The 21,654-nt window shown below is 48.5% G+C and overlaps 1 protein-coding gene across 4 annotated transcripts in view; it reads right to left on the bottom strand.

Moving 5' to 3' along the window:
- Positions 1–21,654, bottom strand: part of CAMKK2 (calcium/calmodulin dependent protein kinase kinase 2) — a 54,118-nt gene that overhangs the window by 7,595 nt on the left and 24,869 nt on the right. For 2 of the 4 annotated variants that reach the window (XM_077159801.1, XM_077159802.1), the window contains exons 6-14: positions 20,832–20,965; positions 17,743–17,779; positions 7,268–7,289; positions 7,028–7,116; positions 5,752–5,951; positions 5,134–5,187; positions 2,482–2,555; positions 2,306–2,393; positions 1,240–1,368 (exon numbers count right to left, since the gene is read on the bottom strand). In XM_077159801.1, the coding sequence (XP_077015916.1) occupies positions 1,240–1,368; positions 2,306–2,393; positions 2,482–2,555; positions 5,134–5,187; positions 5,752–5,951; positions 7,028–7,116; positions 7,268–7,289; positions 17,743–17,779; positions 20,832–20,965 (827 nt within the window). The remainder of the gene's footprint in view (positions 1–1,239; positions 1,369–2,305; positions 2,394–2,481; positions 2,556–5,133; positions 5,188–5,751; positions 5,952–7,027; positions 7,117–7,267; positions 7,290–17,742; positions 17,780–20,831; positions 20,966–21,654) is intronic. The other 2 variants (XM_077159803.1, XM_077159804.1) reach the window with 1 other exon arrangement.

Here is a 21,654-nt window from a genome sequence, read left to right as displayed (position 1 = left end):
CCAAGTGTTTCCTGAACAATGGTGACTAGTCCAAACCTTAAGCATCAGACAAGCTCTCCCAAGCACTTGCAGGTGTTTGCTGGGGAGAGAGGTGGGTGGGAGGGAACTGATTCAGGACGTGAGGCTCTCCCTAGGACCCAGGCTGGGACAGAAGAGCTCAAGCAGGCACCAGCAGCCCAGTGCCAGCTGGCACAGCTCCCCTGATCCCCATGGGTGCAGGAGGTGGGCGCACTGGGTGGAGGAGGAGATGAGAAACGGCGAGTGGGTGTGGGTGAGCAGTTCACAGTGAAGTTCATGTGGAGGCCCCAGGTGGGGAAGGAGGAGGAGGGGACAGAGGTGAATAAGCACGCGCCCCAGGACGCTCAGGTTTGGGAACAAGGCGAGAGATAGTGTGGGGGGAGGCAGGAGGGCAAGGGGAGAAGCTGGAAGAAAAGGAACTGGCATTTGGGCTCCTGCGAGGGCGACCTTGAGGTGAGACACAGGCATCTCTGCAGCAGTAGCAGCAGTCCCCACCCCAGCCCCAGGGCCCTGCCCACCAAAGGTGACTGGCCACACCGCATGCCTTTTGAGGTGGCCGTGGTGAGTCTGTCCCCAGGACTGCAGCACAGACCCCAGACCTCTAAAGCTCCTGGGCAGGGCCTTGGCAAGCAGCAGATTCCCAGAGCCCTCGAGGTTAGGCCTGAAGGACTCCACGCTCTGACCCCTTCCATAATCTGGACCCAATTCCCAGGTCACAAAAGGGGTTCAGGGACTCCCAGGCACTATCCCACTCGCGGGAGTTGGGAAGAACTTTCTGAGGCTTGGGACACGGAACCCTGTTCCCAGCCTTGGTGGACATCACATGGTGGAGATGCTGAGCCTTCCTCACTGGTGATGGAAGACCTAGCCAGGTGGGAATCCTACCTGGGAGACCTTGACTCCCATCCCTGGCACCTATCCTGGGCCTTCCCCTGTCCCTGCTGCCCCCATCATGCTTTGAAAGCAGGGAGGCCCTGGGATTTCCGAAGGGGCAGTACGACCCTTGGAGAGGGGCCACCGCCCTCTCTGGTGATATTGGGACCTGGCTGGAGGCAGGGCTGCCTGGCCTGCTGGGTTATGACCAAGGCTCTGGGGCAGCCCCAGGCTACCTCCTGACTCTCAAGGCCAGCACCTGCTTCCCAGACACGGGCTCTGTGTCCTGTCCTGGTCCCCGCCCAAGGCTCTCTGTCCCTGCTCTGGGCAGCGGCTCCTCCCCCTTACCACGGTCGCCAGGCTGGGAATGTGTTTGACCGAGTTCTCCACCTCCTCTTCGGTCACCTCCACCAGGGTGCAGTTCTCATCCTCGGAGGGCAGCGGCTCCGCCCCATGCCTGGTCACCCAAGGGTGCAGCTTCAACGAAGGACAGGAGGGGTGAGGGGTGGCGTGGCAGCTCCCGGGGGAGGACGGAGAGACAGGGATGCCCTGCCAGCAAGTGGAGCCGGTGGGGGGGCGGGGGGGCGGTGTGCAGGGAAACAGCGGCCTTGTCTGGGCATGTGGGAGCAGAGGGGCCAGCCGGGTGGGGGGCAAGACAGAGAGATGCGAGGAAAAGTGGAGAAAGGGGAGCGACAGAGAATGGGAGGGGGTTCAGAGGCGCTTCAAGTGCAGGCGGGACCTGATTAGGCCTCCAGCCCAAGGTCCCAGCAGAAGCGGCTGGGATTTGCCATCTGCCTGGCACAGTGCCTGAGGAGCACCCACCACTCCTCGTAGCTCCTCCCTGCCGCCTGCCCAACTCGGGCTGGAGACACTACCCCTCTCTCAGGGGTGGGGTGGGGGTGGGACCCACTGGAAGGAGGCCACAGGAGAGGACCTGTCAGGGTCTGGGTCCTCCGTCCCTGACCTTTTGTGCAGAGTGCCTGTGAACCTGCAAAGCATACCTGGAGATTTCTCAAAGGGCCAGGAGTATGCCCTGTGAGCTGGGGGGTGGGAGAGTCTCTCCTATCAGTGCAACAGGTTGGAATTTTGGGGGAGGGGCTCAAATTGTTCACTAAAGACCCTCCTGCCCTCCCTGCAAATACTCAAAGGGCCAGACCCTGTGCCGGCTGGGATCAGCGAGGCCCCCACGTAGCCGGCACTGGGGCGCAGCCACCAGCCCAAGCCAGCCTGTGGGGGCACCCCAAGTGCACGCAGTTAACACAACCCACAACCCCTGATGCGCGCTCCCGCCCACCGACCCCAGCACCCCCTGCCCCCTCCCCCAGGCCCCGGGGGGGGGGGGGGGCACAAGCAGCCCGTGGCACTGTGGGGGATGGGGCGGGGCCAAACTGCTCCCAGAACGGCCGCCAGGTACCTTGATCTCAGGGACCAGGATCCTCGACTCGGGGTTCTTGTCCAACATGCGGGTGATCAGGTCCTTCAAGTCCACGGCTATGTCAGGCCTGGGGGTGGAGGGCGCCGTGGGGGTGAGAGACCCGTAGGCAGGATGTGGGGGGGGCGAGGCGGGGAGGGCTGGCGGGCGACACTCACTGGTCAGGGAATTCCAGGGCCTGGCTCTTGATCTTACTGTGCAGACACATGATCCGCTCGTCCATGAACGGGCACTGCGAAGAGGCCAGAGGTACAGCTGGGCTCCTCGGCTGCCCCACGTGGTGCAGCAGGGAACTGAGTAGCCCCCGCCCAGTGCTGGGAGGCAGCAGCTCCCCGCCACTCCACCCTCCAACACCCCCCACCCTCCAACCCCCCCCAGAATCCTAGAAGGCCCAGAATGTCAATGGCTACAGCCCCTCCCACCCTCACTGCTGCCTTCTTCCAAAGCTGGGCCTCAGTTTACCTGTTTATACAAAAGCAACCACTCTCCTCACCCACCCACAAGGTAAGCGATAATAATACCAAGAATATAAAAGTCGCGGTGGCAGCAGCCGCTTAGCCTGTGTTGAGGTTTTTTAGGACTAGCATTTCATTTGCTGCTCTCTCTGCCTGGACATCCTTCCTGCTCACCTCTGCCAGGCCCTGCCTCCTCTTCATTCAGGTTTCTGCCCAGAGTTCGCCTTCTCAGGGACCCCGTCCTGTGTACCCCTCCCCCACCTTGCTGTTCCTCATCAAGGCACAAGTCCCTGATGTTATATTACATATCTGCATATTTTACATATATTACTTGTTTCTTGTTTAATTCCCCCAATCCCAAGAGGGCAGGGATTTTTGATGCCTTGATGGTGACTCCCCAGTGCCTGGAAAAACTCCTGGCACAAAGTAGGAGCTCCACAAATATCTGCTGAATTAATGATGACTTCAATTATTTCTGTCAATCCTCTCAAGTCATAAGAGATAATAATTATTATTCCCATATTACAGAAGAGAAGACAGAAGCTCAGAAAGATGGTCAAAGAGGAAACAGGGAAGTCAAAGCTGATATGTGCACCTAGATTGGTCAGCTCTGAGGACTTTCTTTTCACCACCTCCCAGGTGACAAATGGACGCTGTCACTGAGCAGAGGGCATATCACCCAGGACGAGCTCAGTTACATGTGATGGACAAATGAAACTTTACTACTCGTCCACCAGTGTTCACTGCAGCATTACTCACAATAGCCAAAAGGTGGAAGCAACCCAGTGTCCATCAATGGATACACGGATTAACATGTATCCATCTATCTATTCAAAGGAATATTATCCAGCCCTAAAAAGTAATGAAGTACAGATACATGCTTCAACATGGATGGACCCTGAAAGCATGATGTTAAGTGAAATAAGTCAGATATAAAAGAACAAATATCGTATGATTCCACCTACATGAAGTATCTAGAATCAGCAGATTCGATAGAGACAGAAAGTAGACTGGAGGTTATCAGTGACTAGGGGGAGATAGGGATAAAGGGGAGTTATTGCTAATGGGTATGGAATTTTTGTTTAGGATGATGAAAAATTCTGGAAATAGTGGTGATGGTTTATACAACATTGTAAATGAATTAAATGAGGCTGAGTAATACACTGAAAATAGTAACTTTAATGTTATGTACATTTTACCACAATTCAAAAAAATAAAAAGAACCTTTACAGGGGACATGGAGAGGGCTGGAAAAGGTTGTGGAAAGCCATCAGATCCATTCCTATCCATGGGAAATAATTTAATTAAAAGCATGGTGATTTGAGACAGGGGTTTGGGTTGCACAGGGGTATCCACTTGACAAAATTCATTGAATCACATAATTAAAAGCTATACACTTCATTATATGTAAAATTTATCTCAAAGGTTAAAAAAAAAAAAGAACCACACACAAATGTTGAACTCTAGCTAATGATGTACATTCTGAAGCGTCTGGAAATGTCTGCAACTTACTCTGAAATGCATAAAAAATAAGATGAATTGATGGATGGAAAGAAGGATGGAGAGATGGACAGATGTGATAAAGCAAGCATAGTAAAATGTCAGTGCAGAATCTAGGTGGAAATGTGTTTAGTACACAATTCTTTCAACTCGGCTTACGATTGCAAATTTTCTAATCAAATATCGGTGGGGGTGGGGCAGAGTGCTTTGATGACTCCCTTTCTTCCTCATGGTACCAGTTTCTTAAGCTTCCCTCAAAGAGGTGTGTAAGCTCCTGAAACGGAAACCCCATTTTTATTGCTCATGCAATCGACTGAGCTTTAGAGTTAAAAACAGAAGCCCTTAAATATCAAGGATATCAAAACAAAAAAGAACAAGAAAGGCAGAACAGCGCTCCCTAAATCAGCAATGCCAAAATGATTTTAACTCCATTCTAATTCTCTCTCTCTCCGACAAGAATTTCCAGGAACACTCTGCCAAGAACACCGAGGCAGTATCAGGCTCAGCGGGGAAGAGCACGTTTTTGGATCAGTGATGTATGTCTTGGGCTCAGCAGTGGGGCCAGGTGCCACATTTGCCATCCTCGCCCTAAATTCATCGACTATTTACAAACTCTAGGGCCTCTGTCAATCCTTCTATTTAGACAGATACTTTTTTTCCCCCAGAGGTATGACCATTATATATAGTTATATCCATTTGGAAAGACATTCTTTCCCATATTCAGATCTAGCTTGGAAACAAGAGGGCGTAACTCAATAAGTACTGTCTCCCTTCCTGGGTGACTGACCATTGGTAACCAGCTCTAATCCACATGGTGACCGCTAGCACCCAGGAGACAAACACCCCACCTGTTACCTGACCAAAGACAAAGCAGTACAGCGTCACACCCATGGCCCAAACATCCAAGGCCTAAAAGAAAAAAAGAGCTTAGTGTGAGGGAGGAAAGAGGCGGCAGAAGGCATCCAGCATCCAGCCCTCGGGTCTTCCCTTCTTGACTCGTAGTCCATGGACTTTGGTGGGGCTGACTTGCCCTGCCCCCTGACTTCCGGAGTGAACACATGACCCAGGCCCAGCCAATGAGAGTACCACTTCCTGCAGCCATAATGATTGGTTCATGGATAGGCACCTGACCCATGCTTGTCCAATCAGAGCCAATCCTGGCATTTTAGCAGAAGCCGGTGAACTGATGGAAAGTAGCCTGGAGCTACTGGTGACTGACCAACCTAAAGGTGAAACCAACACAGGAAACGGCAGCCAGGTGATGCAGAGAGACCGATTCCTGTCTGAGTCCCTGTTTCATGCCAAGCCCGAAGCCAACTATACAACACTCTTCAGTTACACGTGCCAGTGGAGCCACTGCTTTAGCCAGTCTGAGTTGGAGTTTTGGCGCTTTAACCAAGAGGACCCCCACCCAGGTGGAATTCAGCGTCCCGGGAGGTCCGAGCCCCGTTTCCACCCCACCTGCCCAGGTACCTTCCCAGAGAAGATCTTCCGGGTCTCCGAGAGGGACTCAGGCGCCATGAAGGCAGGTGTACCCACGGTGTTCGAGAGGAGGGCGTCACTGCCCTTGAACTCATTGCTCACGCCAAAGTCGGCGATCTTGATGTGCCCATCTTCTCCCACCAGGAGGTTGGAAGGTTTGATGTCCCGGTGGATGATCTTCTGGTAGTGTACTGGGGGTGAGGGGTGGGAGAGGCAAAAGACCCATGTAAGGAACTGCATGTGGCCCACGCAGTCCAGCGATAGGAGCCTGGTGCACCTCTGGTGCCGTGTCTCCCACACCCTCGAGCCCTTCCCAGCCTTCCCTTTCCCCAACTGGCTGAGCACCCACATGTTATGAAAGAAACAGAAAAAGGGTGTCTTTTAAGGAGGCTCCTGGCCCATCCTCAAAAATGAGTAGAAAGGTACCAACTGCCAATAGCAGTTAGTCCAAGTCACAGGTACAGTGATTGGAAAGATTTTGTTGAGCCTGGCGCCCAGCAAGGAGCCTCAAGATAGAGGATGGTCAAACATCTTTATTGACCAAAGGCCAACATTTAACCAGCTCACCCAACCAACAGTAACCAGAGGTTGATCTAGAATGTCAATGGCAGAGCAGAATTGAGGACTTGGGGACTATTCCTGCCTGGATGTTAGCCAACGGCAGAGGACAATCTTAGGGTCTGGAAGGCCCAACTGCCACTTCTCTGGTGATGAGATGAAGACATCAGTGATAATTATAGCAGCAGCTCCCTTGGGTGAGCACCCAGGTCAGGCCCACCCCCAGGATAAATGCCTCACATGTATCCCATATAAACCTCGCCACAACCCTACGTGATAGGCAGGGGTAAGAGTCAAAATGTTTTAACGACCAGAAACAGAAAGGGGACCCGCCAGTCAGAACTACTGAGGTATACTGGCTTATTTTAGTTCTGCGAGAGATTCTCTATCCCCATTTTACAGATGAGGAAACTGAAGTTCAAGGAGGTTCATTGGACCCCATCACGAGTTGTTGGGAGGAAAAAGAGGTGATGCAGGTAGAGCCCCTAACCATGCCTGGTGCACACAGAAAGCACTGGAAAAATGGTCGCTGTTGCCTCGGCTACTGTTTTTTTGCATCTCTGCTTACCAGGGACACAACCCAGTGGCACGCCATGGCTGTTCGTGACTCTGTATCTCACACAATTCTGTTCCCACCCGCCCACGCCCTGGGATGTTGCCCCCCCCCCCCCCCCCCCGGGGAAGAGTGTCCCCGCAGCAATCTGCTTACAGTATTCAATGCCTTTGATCAGATCCTGGAAGTAGAATCGGGCCTGGTCTTCGGAGAGTGGTTTGAGGGTGGGCACTTCCATCACAGGCCTGAAAGGGGCCCCCCCCCCCGGTGAAAATCCAACCTGAGATCCTCAGCCCCATCCCCCGCCCCCGCCCCAGCAGAGCCCAGCGATGCCTTGCTTAGCTCTGCAGCCCAAGAAGTGCCTGGCCTCACGCCCGTCGGGGGTGGGACACTCACCCTTGGTTGACCAGTTCGAACACTGTAAGGGAAGAGGAGGGGGCCAAGAGTTACAGGGGGAAACTGGAAATCATCTTCCTTCCCACCTCCCACCTGCCTCCAGAAATACCCAGAAGCACCGGAACGGATATCCATGGAGCCAGAGCTGCTCACGAGTCTTGCTCGGCTAAGTTCCCATCAGGAGACAGAGGACCAAAGACTGCTGATGTCCCTGAGCCCCCAGCCTGGCTTTACGTCCAGTCCTCAAAATGGCCAAGTACGCTTTGTGAGATGGGTGGGAACAGCCGGGGCTGCCTTCTCTCCCCATTCATCAGATGCCAAACAGTGTCCTCTGCTCATCCTTGAACCGCCTTATGCCAGAGAACAGGTCTAAGGGGTCACAACCCCAACAGCTATTAGGCCCCAGGAAATAGTGACGGGAGTCTCTTAATGCTAGGGAAATTTCAATCCAAGAAACAGAACAGGTTTCCACCACCCGTATTGTCCAAACCACCCGGCTGTGCCAGGCTGTGACCCAAACCAGGGCTCCTCCCTGACCCCTTGCGCCCGGCTGCCGTCTAACCCTCTCCCACAACTCTCAGTCTAAACCAAGACCTGGAGCTAGAGGTGGGGGTGGGGTTTCCTCTCCCGGTCCCCTTCACCAGACACTCTGTGACCCACATCAGCACTTCACACCATGCCGGCTTCTTCTCAGCCCTACATTTTCCACCACCACTGTCACCAAGTCTCAGATACCAGTAGTTATTTTGATTTTGTTCTGCTAGCCCAAACCTAACTGGAAATATGGGGCTGTACTTCAAGAGGTAACAAAAAACAAATAGCACAATGGATTTCAAACTCCGCAGAGAATAACTTGGTAGAAACCAAAGGGTTGTTTCAAAGTTCTCCAAGGGCTGAAGTGGCTCCTCAGGCAAAAAGACGAGTTAAATGTTCTGACCAGAAAATTCATCAACAGTTGGGCAAACAGGACATACCAGCCATTGCTTCAGGTGACATTTGGAAGAAAAGGTCTTGGGGCTGAAGGTAAGGCTTCCACAGACAACTGAGGCTGGCCCCTCAGCTCTGCCATCTCCCACCTCGAATACTTACGCCTTAGCCTCTGAGAGCTGCTTTGTGCATTTCTGCTCTTTCTTACCACCCACCCAAGCACCACAAATCGGTCCACACGAGGGAAGCCAGCCTATTTTCAGTCACAAACAGTTCAACCAGTCTTGGAGCTGTGTGGGAATATATTCCGTTTCTAGAAAGAAAAGGGGGGGTTCCTCCTTTTGAAAGGCAGGCTTGCCATTGCAGGACCCCACTTTAACCTGCTTATCCCCCTCTCGCCTGAGCTGTGGGTGGATTGGAAGACAGAAACCCTCTCTGCATTTCCGAAATTCCTAGCATTACATGCTGAAAATTAGCCTGGCTGCTTTCAATACGGTTGCCCCAAGGAGTTAAAAACGTTTGTCCATGAAGCTGCCTGGGTTCAAAACAGTTTGGGAAACTGCTCTTTTGGGGATTGGCTTGAGCCACCATCTTTTGATAGCTGCGTCCTTCCCCTGCTCAGAGCCGGCCAGCGGGCCCCATCTCTCTCTGAGTAAAAGCCAAATCCTTTGCGACCATGTGCAATGCCCTGCGCCCTCTGGCCCCCACTGTCCCGGGCAGATGTCATCTCGGTGGGACTTCCTGACTACTCAGTGCCCACAGAATCCCTGGCTCCCGGGTCTGCACACAATTTCCTCGGGCCCTGGGTTTGTCTGTTTCTGCCAGGTAGCAGGGCAGAGTGGCTGGGGGTGGGGAGTGTTGGGTTTTGTGCCTAGAAGGAAGCCTGACAAAGGGTAATGTTTGTGGAATAAACAACCAACCATAATTAGGAAGGAAGGATCTGGGTGAAAAGGAGGGAGGAAGGAAAGGAAGATAGAAAAGGGAGGAAAAGGAAGGGCCCAAAGTTCCCGGGAGTGAAGTATGCAGCAGGAGCCATTCTGGGTCAAAACCAATTTTGGATATTTTATGATTTCTGCTGCTTCCCTCCAAATTTCACTCATTTGCCTACACAATGATAATCTGGCCATATTTATATACCACTTGTGCTGGTTTGAAAGGATGTATGTCCCCTAGAAAAGCCATGCTTTAATCTAAATCCCATTTTGTAAAGGCAGAATAATCCCCATTCAATGCTGTATTTTGAAACTGTAATCAGATCATCTCCCTGGAGATGTGATTAAATCAAGAGTGGTTGTTAAACTGGATTAGGTGAGGACATGTCTTCACCCATTTGAGTGGGTCTTGAGAAGTTTCTGGAGCCCTATAAAAGAGGAAACATTTTGGAGAATGAAGGAGATTCAGAGAGAGCAAAGCAAAATGACATAGCCATGAGAAGCAGAGCCCACCAGCCAGTGACCTTTGGAGATAAAGAAGGAAAATGTCTCCCGGGGAGCTTCGTGAAACAGAAAGCCAGGAGAAGATGCTAGCAGATGATGCCATGTTCACCATGTGCCCTTCCAGATGAGAGAGGAATGGTGACTGTATTCGCCATGTGCCTTCTCACTTGAGAGAGAAACCCTGAACTTCATCAGCCTTCTTGAACCAAGGTATCTTTACCTGGATGCCCTAGATTGGATATTTCTATAGACTTGCTTTAAGCGGGACATTTTCTCAGCCTTAGAACTGTAAACTAGCAACTTATTGAATTCCCCTTTTTAAAAGTCATTCAGTTTGTGTAGATTGCATTCCGGCAGCTAGGAAACTAGAACACCACTTTATTATTCATATGAAGTTTTTCTTTCAGTTGACCCATTTTTTTAAATTTTTAGGCTTGTCCTAAATAATCATATCCACGAAAGCATGAGTTTAGCGTGCTGCTTGCAGTTTTCTCTATACATGGTGAATTAAATCTAAAAGTAATTTTTAATTGTGTGTCCATGTACCACCTGAAATCATCTGATGTACTTCAAGTGTGGGGGGGGGCAGTAGGACAATTTGAGAGACACTGCAGCTCTGCAACGTTCACATTTGTGTAATAAGCATCTGCTACTCTCAGAATTGTTTAAAGTAACATGCCTGCTGTTATTTACTGTATAGCTTCTAAACTATCACTCAAGGAAGTTTTTGGAAGTCCTAAAATTTGAATATGGACTGGAATCTAGATGCTTTTTAAGGAATTGTGATTCTTTTTTTAATTGTGATGATGACATTGTGATTATCTAGGAGAACATTCTTGTTATTAAGAGATGCACCGGGCTAAAATGGCAGGGGGGCTGCCCCTTTACTTTCAGATGGTTTGGCGAAAAATACAGAGGGAAAAAAAACTACAATACAACTGTATCTTTGAATAATGGGGAAAAACAATACAGAGCAATTTAGAGCAGTAATGGACAGAGCCAATACGGTGAAATGCTGGTAACTGGTGAACCTGGGGGGCGGACCGACAGGGATTCACCATAGCATTCGGGTGCCTGGACAGTTTTCATCATAAAAGCCCGAGTGGGGGGACTTCCGGAGAAGATGGCGGCTTAGTAAGACGCGCGGGTCTTAGTTCCTCCTCCAGAACAGCTACTAGGGAAGTAGAAACGGTACAGAACAGCTCCCAGAGCCACGACAGAAACCAAGAAGGCAGCGTACCCCATTCTGGAACGGCTAACTGGCTGGGAGAACCCACTGCGGTGAGATCACCAAGGGGCACGTGCATCCCCGGGCAGGGGTGGCAGGCGGCCGGAGTCCCTCCCTCCCTCCTTCCCGGGTCGGCTGGGAGAATTGGACAGGCGATCCCCTCAAGCCGCGGCGGCTGGCGTCCACTCCCCCCACACACGGCCCCCCGGACCAGCTGGGAGAATTGAATCGGAGATCCCCCAAGCCGCGGAGGCCGGCAACCCTCCCCACGCGCGGATTCCCGGGCCGGCTGGGAGATTCAGATTGGCACTCCCCCAAGCCGCTTCAGCTGGTGACCCGCCCCCACAGCGAGAATTTTCCAAAGTTAAAGGAGCCACAGCATCTTTTACTGGTGGGACCTCCAGACAGAGGAGCGCCACGAGCGCCACCTACTGGGCAGGATAAGAAAAACAGAGCCCAGAGATTTCACAGAAAAATCTTTCAACCTGCTGGGTCCCACACCCAGGGAAATCTGATTAAATGCCCAGACACCAGCAGAAGATAACGGATCACGCTTGGAAAATTGAAGATATGGCCCAGTCAAAGGAACAAACCAATAGTTCAAATGAGATACAGGAGCTGAGACAACTAATGCTGAATATACGAACAGAAATGGAAAACCTCTTCAAAAACCAAATCAATATATTGAGGGAGGACATGAAGAAGACATGGGCTGAACAAAAAGAAGAAATAGAAAAACTGAAAAAACAAATCACAGAACTTATGGGAGTGAAGGACAAAGTAGAAAAGATGGAAAAAACAATGGATACCTACAATGGTACATTTAAAGAGACAGAAGATAGAATTAGTGAATTGGAGGATGGAACATCTGAATTCCAAAAAGAAACAGAAACTATAAGGAAAAGAATGGAAAAATTTGAGCAGGGGCTCAGGGAATTGAATGATAATATGAAGCGCACAAATATATGTGTTGTGGGTGTCCCAGAAGGAGAAGAGAAGGGAAAAGGAGGAGAAAAACTAATGGAAGAAATTATCACTGAAAATTTTCCAACTCTTATAAAAGACCTAAAATTACAGATCCAAGAAGTGCAGCACACCCCAAAGAGAATAGACCCAAATAGGCGTTCTACAGGACACTTACTAGTTAGAATGTCAGAGGTCAAAGAGAAAGAGAGGATCTTGAAAGCAGCAAGAGAAAAACAATCCATCACATACAAGGGAAACCCAATAAGACTATGTGTAGATTTCTCAGCAGAAACCATGGAAGCTAGAAGACAGTGGGATGATATATTTAAATTACTAAACGAGAAAAACTGCCAACCAAGACTTCTATATCCAGCAAAATTGTCCTTCAAAAATGAGGAAGAAATTAAAACATTCTCAGACAAAAAGTCACTGAGAGAATTTGTGACCAAGAGACCAGCTCTGCAAGAAATACTAAAGGGAGCACTAGAGTCAGATATGAAAAGACAGAAGAGAGAGGTATGGAGAAGAGTGTAGAAAGAAGGGAAATCAAATATGATATATATAATACAAAAGGCAAAATGGTAGAGGAAAATATTATCCAAACAGTAATAACACTAAATGTTAATGGACTGAATTCCCCAATCAAAAGGCATTGACTGGAAGAATGGATTAAAAAACAGGATCCTTCTATATGCTGTCTACAGGAAACACATCTTAGACCCAAAGATAAACACAGGTTGAAAGTGAAAGGTTGGGAAAAGATATTTCATGCAAATAACAACCAGAAAAGAGCAGGAGTGGCTATACTAATATCCAACAAATTAGACTTCAAATGTAAAACAGTTAAAAGAGACAAAGAAGGACACTATATACTAATAAAAGGAACAATTAAACAAGAAGACATAACAATCATAAATATTTATGCACCGAACCAGAATGCCCCAAAATACGTGAGGAATACACTGCAAACACTGAAAAGGGAAATAGACACATATACCATAATAGTTGGAGACTTCAATTCCCCACTCTCATCAAGACAGAACATCTAGACAGAGGATCAATAAAGAAATAGAGAATTTGAATATTACTGTAAATGAGCTAGACTTAACAGATATTTATAGGACATTACATCCCACAACAGCAGGATACACCTTTTTCTCAAGTGCTCATGGATCATTCTCAAAGATAGACCATATGCTGGGTCACAAAGCAAGTCTTAACAAATTTTAAAAGATTGAAATCATACACAACACTTTCTCGGATCATAAAGGAATGAAGTTGGAAATCAATAATAGGCGGAGTGCCAGAAAATTCACAAATACGTGGAGGCTCAACAACACACTCTTAAACAACGAGTGGGTCAAGGAAGAAATTGCAAGAGAAATTAGTAAATATCTCGAGGCGAATGAAAATGAAAACACAACATATCAAAATCTAGGGTTGCAGCAAAGGCAGTGTTAAGAGGGAAATTTATTGCCCTAAATGCCTATATCAGAAAAGAAGAAAAGGCAAAAATTCAGGAATTAACTGTCCACTTGGAAGAACTGGAGAAAGAACAGCAAACTAACCCCAAAGCATGCAAAAGGAAAGAAATAACAAAGATTAGAGCACAAATAAATGAAATTGAAAACATGAAAACAATAGAGAAAATCAATAAGACCAGAAGTTGGTTCTATGAGAAAATCAATAAGATTGATGGGCCCTTAGCAAGATTGACAAAAAGAAGAAGAGAGAGGATGCAAATAAATAAGATCAGAAATGGAAGAGGGGACATAACACTGACCTCACAGAACTAAAGGAGGTAATAACAGGATACTATGAACAACTTTACGCTAATAAATACAACAATTTAGATGAAATGGATGGGTTCCTGGAAAGACATGAACAACCAACTTTGACTCAAGAAGAAATAGATGACCTCAACAAACCAATCACAAGTAAAGAAATTGAATCAGTCATTCAAAAGCTTCCTAAAAAGAAAAGTCCAGGACCAGACGGCTTCACATGTGAATTCTACCAAACATTCCAGAAAGAATTAGTACCAACTCTCCTCAAACTCTTCAAAAAAATCGAAGTGGAGGGAAAGCTACCCAATTCATTCTATGAAGCCAACATCACCCTCATACCAAAACCAGGCAAAGATATTACAAAAAAAGAAAACAACAGACCAATCTCTCTAATGAACATAGATGCAAAAATCCTCAACAAAATTCTAGCAAATCGAATCCAGCAACACATTAAAAGAATTATACATCAAAACCAAGTAGGATTCATCCCAGGTATGCAAGGATGGTTCAACATAAGAAAATCAATTAATGTAATACACCATATCAACAAATCAAAGCAGAAAAATCACATGATCATCTCAATTGATGCAGAGAAGGCATTTGACAAGATTCAACATCCTTTCCTGTTGAAAACACTTCAAAAGATAGGAATACAAGGGAATTTCCTTAAAATGATAGAGGGAATATATGAAAAACCCACAGCTAATATCATCCTCAGTGGGGAAAAATTGAAAACTTTCCCCCTAAGATCAGGAACAAGACAAGGATGTCCATTATCACCACTATTATTCAACATCATGTTGGAGGTTCTAGCCAGAGCAATTAGACAAGAAAAAGAAATACAAGGCATCAAAATTGTTTACAGACGATATGATACTATACGTCGAAAACCCGGAAAAATCCATAACAGAACTACTAGAGCTAATAAATGAGTACAGCAAAGTAGCAGGTTACAAGATCAACATTCAAAAATCTGTAGCATTTCTATACACTAGCAATGAACAAGCTGAGGGGGAAATCAAGAAATGAATCCCACTTACAATTGCAACTAAAAGAATAAAATACCTAGGAATAAATTTAACTAAAGAGACAAAAAACCTATACAAATAAAACTACAAAAAAACTGTTAAAAGAAATCACAGAAGACCTAAATAGATGGAAAGGCATACCATGTTCATGGATTGGAAGACTAAATATAGTTAAGATGTCAATCCTACCTAAACTCATCTACAGATTCAATGCAATACCAATCAAAATCCCAACAACTTATTTTTCAGAAATAGAAAAACCAATAAGCAAATTTATCTGGAAGGGCAGGGTGCCCCGAATTGCTAAAAGTATCTTGAGGAAAAAAAACGAAGCTAGAGGTCTCACGCTGCCGGACTTTAAGGCATATTATGAAGCCACAGTGGTCAAAACAGCATGGTATTGGCATAAAGATAGATATATCGACCAATGGAATCGAATAGAGTGCTCAGATATAGACCCTCTCATCTATGGACATTTGATCTTTGATAAGGTAGTCAAGCCAACTCACCTGGGACAGAACAGTCTCTTCAATAAATGTTGCCTAGAGAACTGGATATCCATATGCAAAGAATGAAAGAGGACCCGTATCTCACACCCTATACCAAAGTTAACTCAAAATGGATCAAAGATCTAAACATTAGGTCTAAGACCATAAAACAGTTAGAGGAAAATGTAGGGAGATATCTTATGAAACTTACAATTGGAGGCGGTTTTATGGACCTTAAACCTAAAGCAAGAGCACTGAAGAAAGAAAGAAATAAATGGGAGCTCCTCAAAATTAAACACTTCTGTGCATCAAAGAACTTCATCAAGAAAGTAGAAAGACAGCCTACACAATGGGAGACAATATTTGGAAACAACATATCAGATAAAGGTCTAGTATCCAGAATTTATAAAGAGATCATCCAACTCAACAACAAAAAGACAGCCAACCCAATTACAAAATGGGAAAAAGACTTGAAGAGACACCTCTCAGAAGAGGAAATACAAATGGCCAAAAGGCACATGAAGAGATGCTCAATGTCCCTGGCCATTAGAGAAATGCAAATCAAAACCGCAATGAGATATCATCTCACACCCACCAGAATGGCCATTATCAACAAAACAGAAAATGACAAGTGCTGGAGAGGATGCGGAGAAAGAGGCATACTTAGCCATTGTTGGTGGGAATGTCAAATGGTGCAACCACTGTGGAAGGCAGTTTGGCGGTTCCTCAAAATACTGAATATAGAATTGCCATATGACCCAGCAATACCATTGCTAGGTATCTACTCAAAGGACTTAAGGGTCAAGACACAAACGGACATTTGCACACCAATATTTATAGCAGCATTATTTACAATTGCAAAGAGATGGAAACAGCCAAAATGTCCATCAACAGATGAGTGGCTAAACAAACTGTGGTATATACATACGATGGAATATTATGCAGCTTCAAGACAGAATAAACTTATGAAGCATGTAATAACACGGATGAACCTAGAGAACATTATGCTGAGTGAGTCTAGCCAAAAACTAAAGGACAAATACTGTATGGTCCCACTGATGTGAACTGACATTCGAGAATAAACTTGGAATATGTCATTGGTAACAGAGACCAGCAGGAGTTAGAAACAGGGTAAGATAATGGGTAATTGGAGCTGAAGGGATACAGACTGTGCAACAGGACTAGATACAAAAACTCAAAAATGGACAGCACAATAATACCTAATTGTAATGTAATTATGTTAAAACACTGAATGAAGCTGCATCTGAGTTTTTGTTTGTTTGTTTGTTTGTCTTTTGTTTTTTTTCTTTTTCCTTTTCTTTTTTATTATTATTATTATTTTTATTTTTTTCTCTATATTGACATTCTATATCTTTTTCTGTTGTTTTGCTAGTTCTTTTCCTAAATCGATGCAAATGTACTAAGAAATGATGATCATGCATCTATGTGATGATGTTAAGAATTACTGATTGCATATGTAGAATGGAATGACTTCTAAATGTTGTGTTAATTTCTTTTTTTCTTTAATTAATTAAAAAAAAAACTCTGTACCCAGAGGGACAAACCAAAAAATAATAATAATAATAAATAAAATAAAATAAAATAAAGCCCGAGTGGGGAGGGGAAGTAGAAAATGTCCTAAACAACACAGCGTCACCAGCATCCTTGGAGCGGAACCATGGCAGCTACTTTAGGGGAAGTCAGGTTCCAAGCTGTATTTTCAAACCAGATCTATTACAGCAAAGGAATGCCTTCGGGTTCCACCCGGGAGCCACTTCTGGATTCCAGGCAGGGCTCAGCCGTGCCCAGCTCCCAGACTCCTGGATGCCTTCCCTGCTGTCATCTTTGCCTACTGGGGACAAGCAGGCTTGTCCAAATGCCAGCCCCAGTCCAGTGTCTGCTTGTCCGGTTTGGAACTGGCCCTACCTTTCCTTCCCTCATCGGTACCAGTGCCGAGAGCAGCCAAGGCTGCCCACATCATCCCCACTGGTAAAGAATGAGGATACTGACATGCACTCGAGTCCTTCCTTTCCCCTGGGCCGTGCCCAGACCCTTGGGTACCCCCCAAGTCTCCCAAAACCCCCATGTGGCCCCCCAGCCCCTGTTTAGTCAGACCCTCCCTCCTCGCCCCCAGGTTAAAGCTGGGAGAGTCCAGGCAGGAGGCACCCTAGAGCCTCAGGGCCCTCGGTCTTGGACTTCTGACTCCCAGATCAGTGAGGAAACGAACTCCTGTTGTAAGCCGCCCACTTTGTGGCCCTTTGCCACGGCAGCCCCGGGAACAAACGCACTCTGTCTCCCCCAAACAGGTCAGTTTCCTGGGAGCTTCCTCACTGCCCAGAATGGGTCCGGCAAATACTAGTTGCTCAGTAAATACTCGCAAAAGAATGAACGGGGGGTACAAAGGAAGAAAGATCGGGCAAGAACACCCTTTTGCATCCTGCTTCCAACTAGGGGCTATGGGCTTCTGGAGGGGGGGCGGCTCGGGAGCAGCCAGCAGGACCGGGAGAGGGGGCGCGGAGCTTGGTGGGGCGCGCAGGGGAGGGGGCTGCTGTGAGTTGGCCCCAGGGCTCTGGCAGGTGCAGCCAGGCAGGGGAGAGAAAGGAAAGGGCTCTTACCCATGTACAGATGGTCCTCGTTGGGGTCATCCAGCACCTGTTGGCACAGACATGGGACCGGCCAGAGGTGGAGCAGGAGCGGGGAAGAAAGGAAAAGGTAATGAGCAGGAGGACACAGGCTCCACGCCGCTGTGTGTGCCCACAAAGGGCTGCGCTTTCCGCTCCATTCTCCCCAGTAATTAAGGGAACCAGGGGAAATACCCAGAGTTTAGGATCCAAATGGCCATCTAGAAAATAAGTCCCTCCTGGCCCCAATCCTCAAGGATGCAACCCCCCAGAAAGGAGGTTACAAGTGGGAGGGGGCAAATTCTCCTCAGGGAAATGTCTCAGCTTGGAGAAGAATCCGTTTCCCAGGTCAGGGCTGGACAATGTCCTGGTCCTTAGGATGAAAATTCAAATCGTCTCTGGGGTGAAGTGACTCCTCCGTGAAGACCTTTCCACCCACACCCCATCCCGCCCCAGCAGGAGGTGTCCTCTGCCTCAGTGGGTTCCCCAGAGAACCTCATCTCTTTCTCTCATGCGTGCCTGCTTTGATCTCATCATTTCCAGCATTCTCCTTCTCTGCAAAGGCAGTACCAGGTCACCTCAACCTTGGGTCCCTCAGTGGTGCCTGCACAGGGCTGTGCATACAGTAGGTGCTCACGAAGTATCTGCTGAGTCTTTGTCAGGTGGAGAGGGCAGGTGCCACAAGGCAGGGGAGGAGGGAGGAGCTCGATGGGCTCACAGCCACCCAGAGCCTCTCGCTAAGCAAGTGCCCTTGAGCTTCGTCTAGACGGTCAACTCAAACATCAGTGCGAGGAGACAGAGAAACTTGGGAGACAGATGGAGATGGCCAGCAAACAGCATCACTCCCCTTTGCAAAGAGGCAAAGGCAAGCTCCTTGGCAGTGGTCCTTCCCATCTCTTCCCACCACATCACGTGCACCTTCTGCAGACCCCGAGGTCCATGGGGACAAAAGGCCAGGGACAGAGGCCCAGGGCAGCCAGCCCGGAACCCTGCACCCTGCCCGCCATGGAAGTCAGGCCCATGGCCAACCCAAGGCCTTGCCCACCCAGCGTTCTGCAGCTGGTGGGCCCCAGACAAGGTGTGGCTGCAGCCCTAACACCCACCCGAGATAGAGATCCATCCTGCCCCCACTAGCGGCCTCCAGCCCTTTGCACGTGCTGTCCCTTCTCCTGGAATGTCCCTCCCCATCTTCTCCATGAGAGTTCCAGGCCCATCACGAGCATCACTTCCCCTGAGAAGCTTCCCCAGCCTCCAGGCTGGGCAGGCTGCCCCCCACGCCACTATGCTCCCAAGGCCCTGTGACTTCTCATAAAGCACTTGGTCACTCGCTGCTTCCAAGTGCTTGTCATCTGGACCAAAGGTTCTCCAAGCCTGATCTGGGGACTCCTGGGGGGCCCCAAGATCCTTTCAGGGAGTCCACAAGCTCAAAACTATTTCCACTCTCACACTAAGAAAACATTTGCCTTTTTCACTCTCATCCTCTACCAGTATACAGGAATTTTTCAGAACCTACACGACGTGCAAGATCATAACAAGTAAAGGCAGAAGCTGTTATGAGAATCCAGCTGTCTTCTCTTTTTTTTTTTTTTAGTTACAAAAATGTACAACTCTTCTCTCTAAATTTTTATTTTGCAAAATATGGTTATTTTTCATAAAAATATACACGTTCATGTTTTATAGGCTTTTTGTTTTTAAATGAACTAAGTGTTTTTGAAACTTCCAATATGCTAACTACGGATACAAACCAATTGATAAGATATGAATAAACATAACCCACATGAACCAAAGCACTTTGGAGGCGTCAATAACTTTTAAGAGTGTAAAGGAGTCCTGACACCAAAATGCATGGGCACCACTGACCTGGCAAGAGCTTGTTGGGAGGATTTGAGGAGAGACTATAAATGAGGCTCTTAGACGAGCACGTGGCCCAAATCAGCAGACTAGAGGAGGTAAGAATAACGTGGTACCGTGGAGCCAGGTTTTGGTGTAGACCACCTGTGCCGAGCTGCCCAGCCCAGGAGGGGCTACTCTTCTGCAGATCCCCAAATGACTGTATCTGTAGATCCCAGGGGACGGGGTAGAGACACCCCAGTTCTGGGGTGAAGACATTTGGCAAGCAAATCTGGGTTCACCCCAGGCACCCCAAGGAATGTCATCTTCCCTCGTCCTGGGCCCCCTCTCTGGGATGCTCAGCAGAACAGGACAGCATCAGGCAGCCCCTCCACCCTCCCAAGCGCTTTATGCACAAAACACTCCTTGTGTTCTCATGATGGCCTCACCGGGGTTGGGACAATCACAAAGCTGGAGACAGAGGCTCAGAGAGACAAAGCCCAGGCAGCTTGGTCACAGGCTCAAGCCACCGGGAGGTGAGGGCCAGCAGTCCATCCCAGGGCCCACCCCGGGGGCTGGACCAGAAGCCACTGTGTGCCACAGTCAGTGGGAACATCCCGTAGGGAGGCAGGAATGGCCTCAACACGGCAGGACCCGGCTCGGGCACTCAGCCCCCTTCGCCCAACTCAGTTTCAATCATTTATTACTAGTCGCTGTCATCTCTCCCTGCAAGGACAGCCTTTGTCTGTCTGGTTCCCTGGAATATTCCCGGCCCCTAGGAAATCATGCATAGTAGGACCTGGGAAATGTTGTTTGAATGAATGAATGAAGGGCTAGATGATTATGAGCCGTTCCAGCCCACAGTGGCACCTCCACACGGCGCCAGGGTAAACAGGAAAACCCTCTGCAGCCCAACGCTGCCCTCACTTTATAAGAACTCAGAGATCTTTTCTTAAAGTCTGAATGAGCCATCTACCAGGGTCGCTCTTTATGTTTACTGGACACATACATGTGTGGCGGAAAGAGAACTGGCTCCAAACACGGACAGAAATGGGTGAAGGAAAAGCCATGGCATCCCTCTGAGCCTCAATTTCTTCATCTCTAAAGTGCAGGGGCAATAAAATAGTCTCAGGGAAGGGGTGACAACTGCATGGACTAGTAGTAAATGCTCCCCACCCCGCCAGAAGCTGCCGCTGTGCCCCGGCTCTCCCGGGGACCTGGGGGTGCGGTGCCCAGGCCGCCCCCCTCCTCACCTCCACCAGCTTCACCACATTGGGGTGGTCCAGCTTCTTGAGGATGGCGATCTCCTGGTACACCTGCTCGATGGGACCCCGGGGCTGGACACAGCCGCCCTGGGCTGGCCGGGTGCCTCGGGGAGGGGGGCGTCCTGGAAGAGACCCAAACAGCGCAGGGTCAAGGACTGCAGCAGCCGGCGCTCCCACGGGCTCTGGACAGCCGCCCAGTCTTCCAGTTAATCCCCACCCTCCGTCACATGCCCCAGTCCAGGGTGGGCGTCAGGGGGTCATCCAGGTGGGTGGGGGGTGGCGGGGGGTCACACGGTGACCTCCACGTCCCAGGCGAGGCAGGCCCTTCTCCCAGGGGCTCAGTTTTCCAGCTCCAAAAAATGGACACAAACGTTCACCCTCAGCGATGTGAAATGAGGTCAGAGACAGGAAAGGAAGCCGGAGTCAAGGAGAGAAAAACAGGCTATGCCAGGAATGATACCCGGAAGGTAACGATAAGATCAAGGCCACGGTTAAAATGCTTCTTGTATCACAGGTGACACGGGCAGGAGGATTGAGTTTAAGTTACGGAATGGAGAATCGCTGTCATCAGCCTTGGAAAAGTAAAAGCAAAGGTGCAGGCATCAGAAATGGGACAGGCATGCAGAGGGGAAGAGTTCAGAGGAACGGAGAGGCTGCTCAGAGCCCCGTCTTACTGGTCAGGAGTTGGGAGATGGGACACACCTGCTGAAGCAAGGAAGAAAGTGACAAGCGTGGCTCAAAAAGTTCCAAAAGTAACAGTAAAGAAGCTAACTATAATGCCATCATTTGATTGGATGGTTGGAAAGGGAGG

The sequence above is a fragment of the Tamandua tetradactyla genome, chromosome 5 (assembly GCF_023851605.1).
Source record: "Tamandua tetradactyla isolate mTamTet1 chromosome 5, mTamTet1.pri, whole genome shotgun sequence".
NCBI classification, from domain to species: Eukaryota; Metazoa; Chordata; class Mammalia; order Pilosa; family Myrmecophagidae; genus Tamandua; species Tamandua tetradactyla.
Note: the sequence above shows the minus strand (reverse complement) of the source record. Positions and strands in the feature narration are given on the sequence as shown.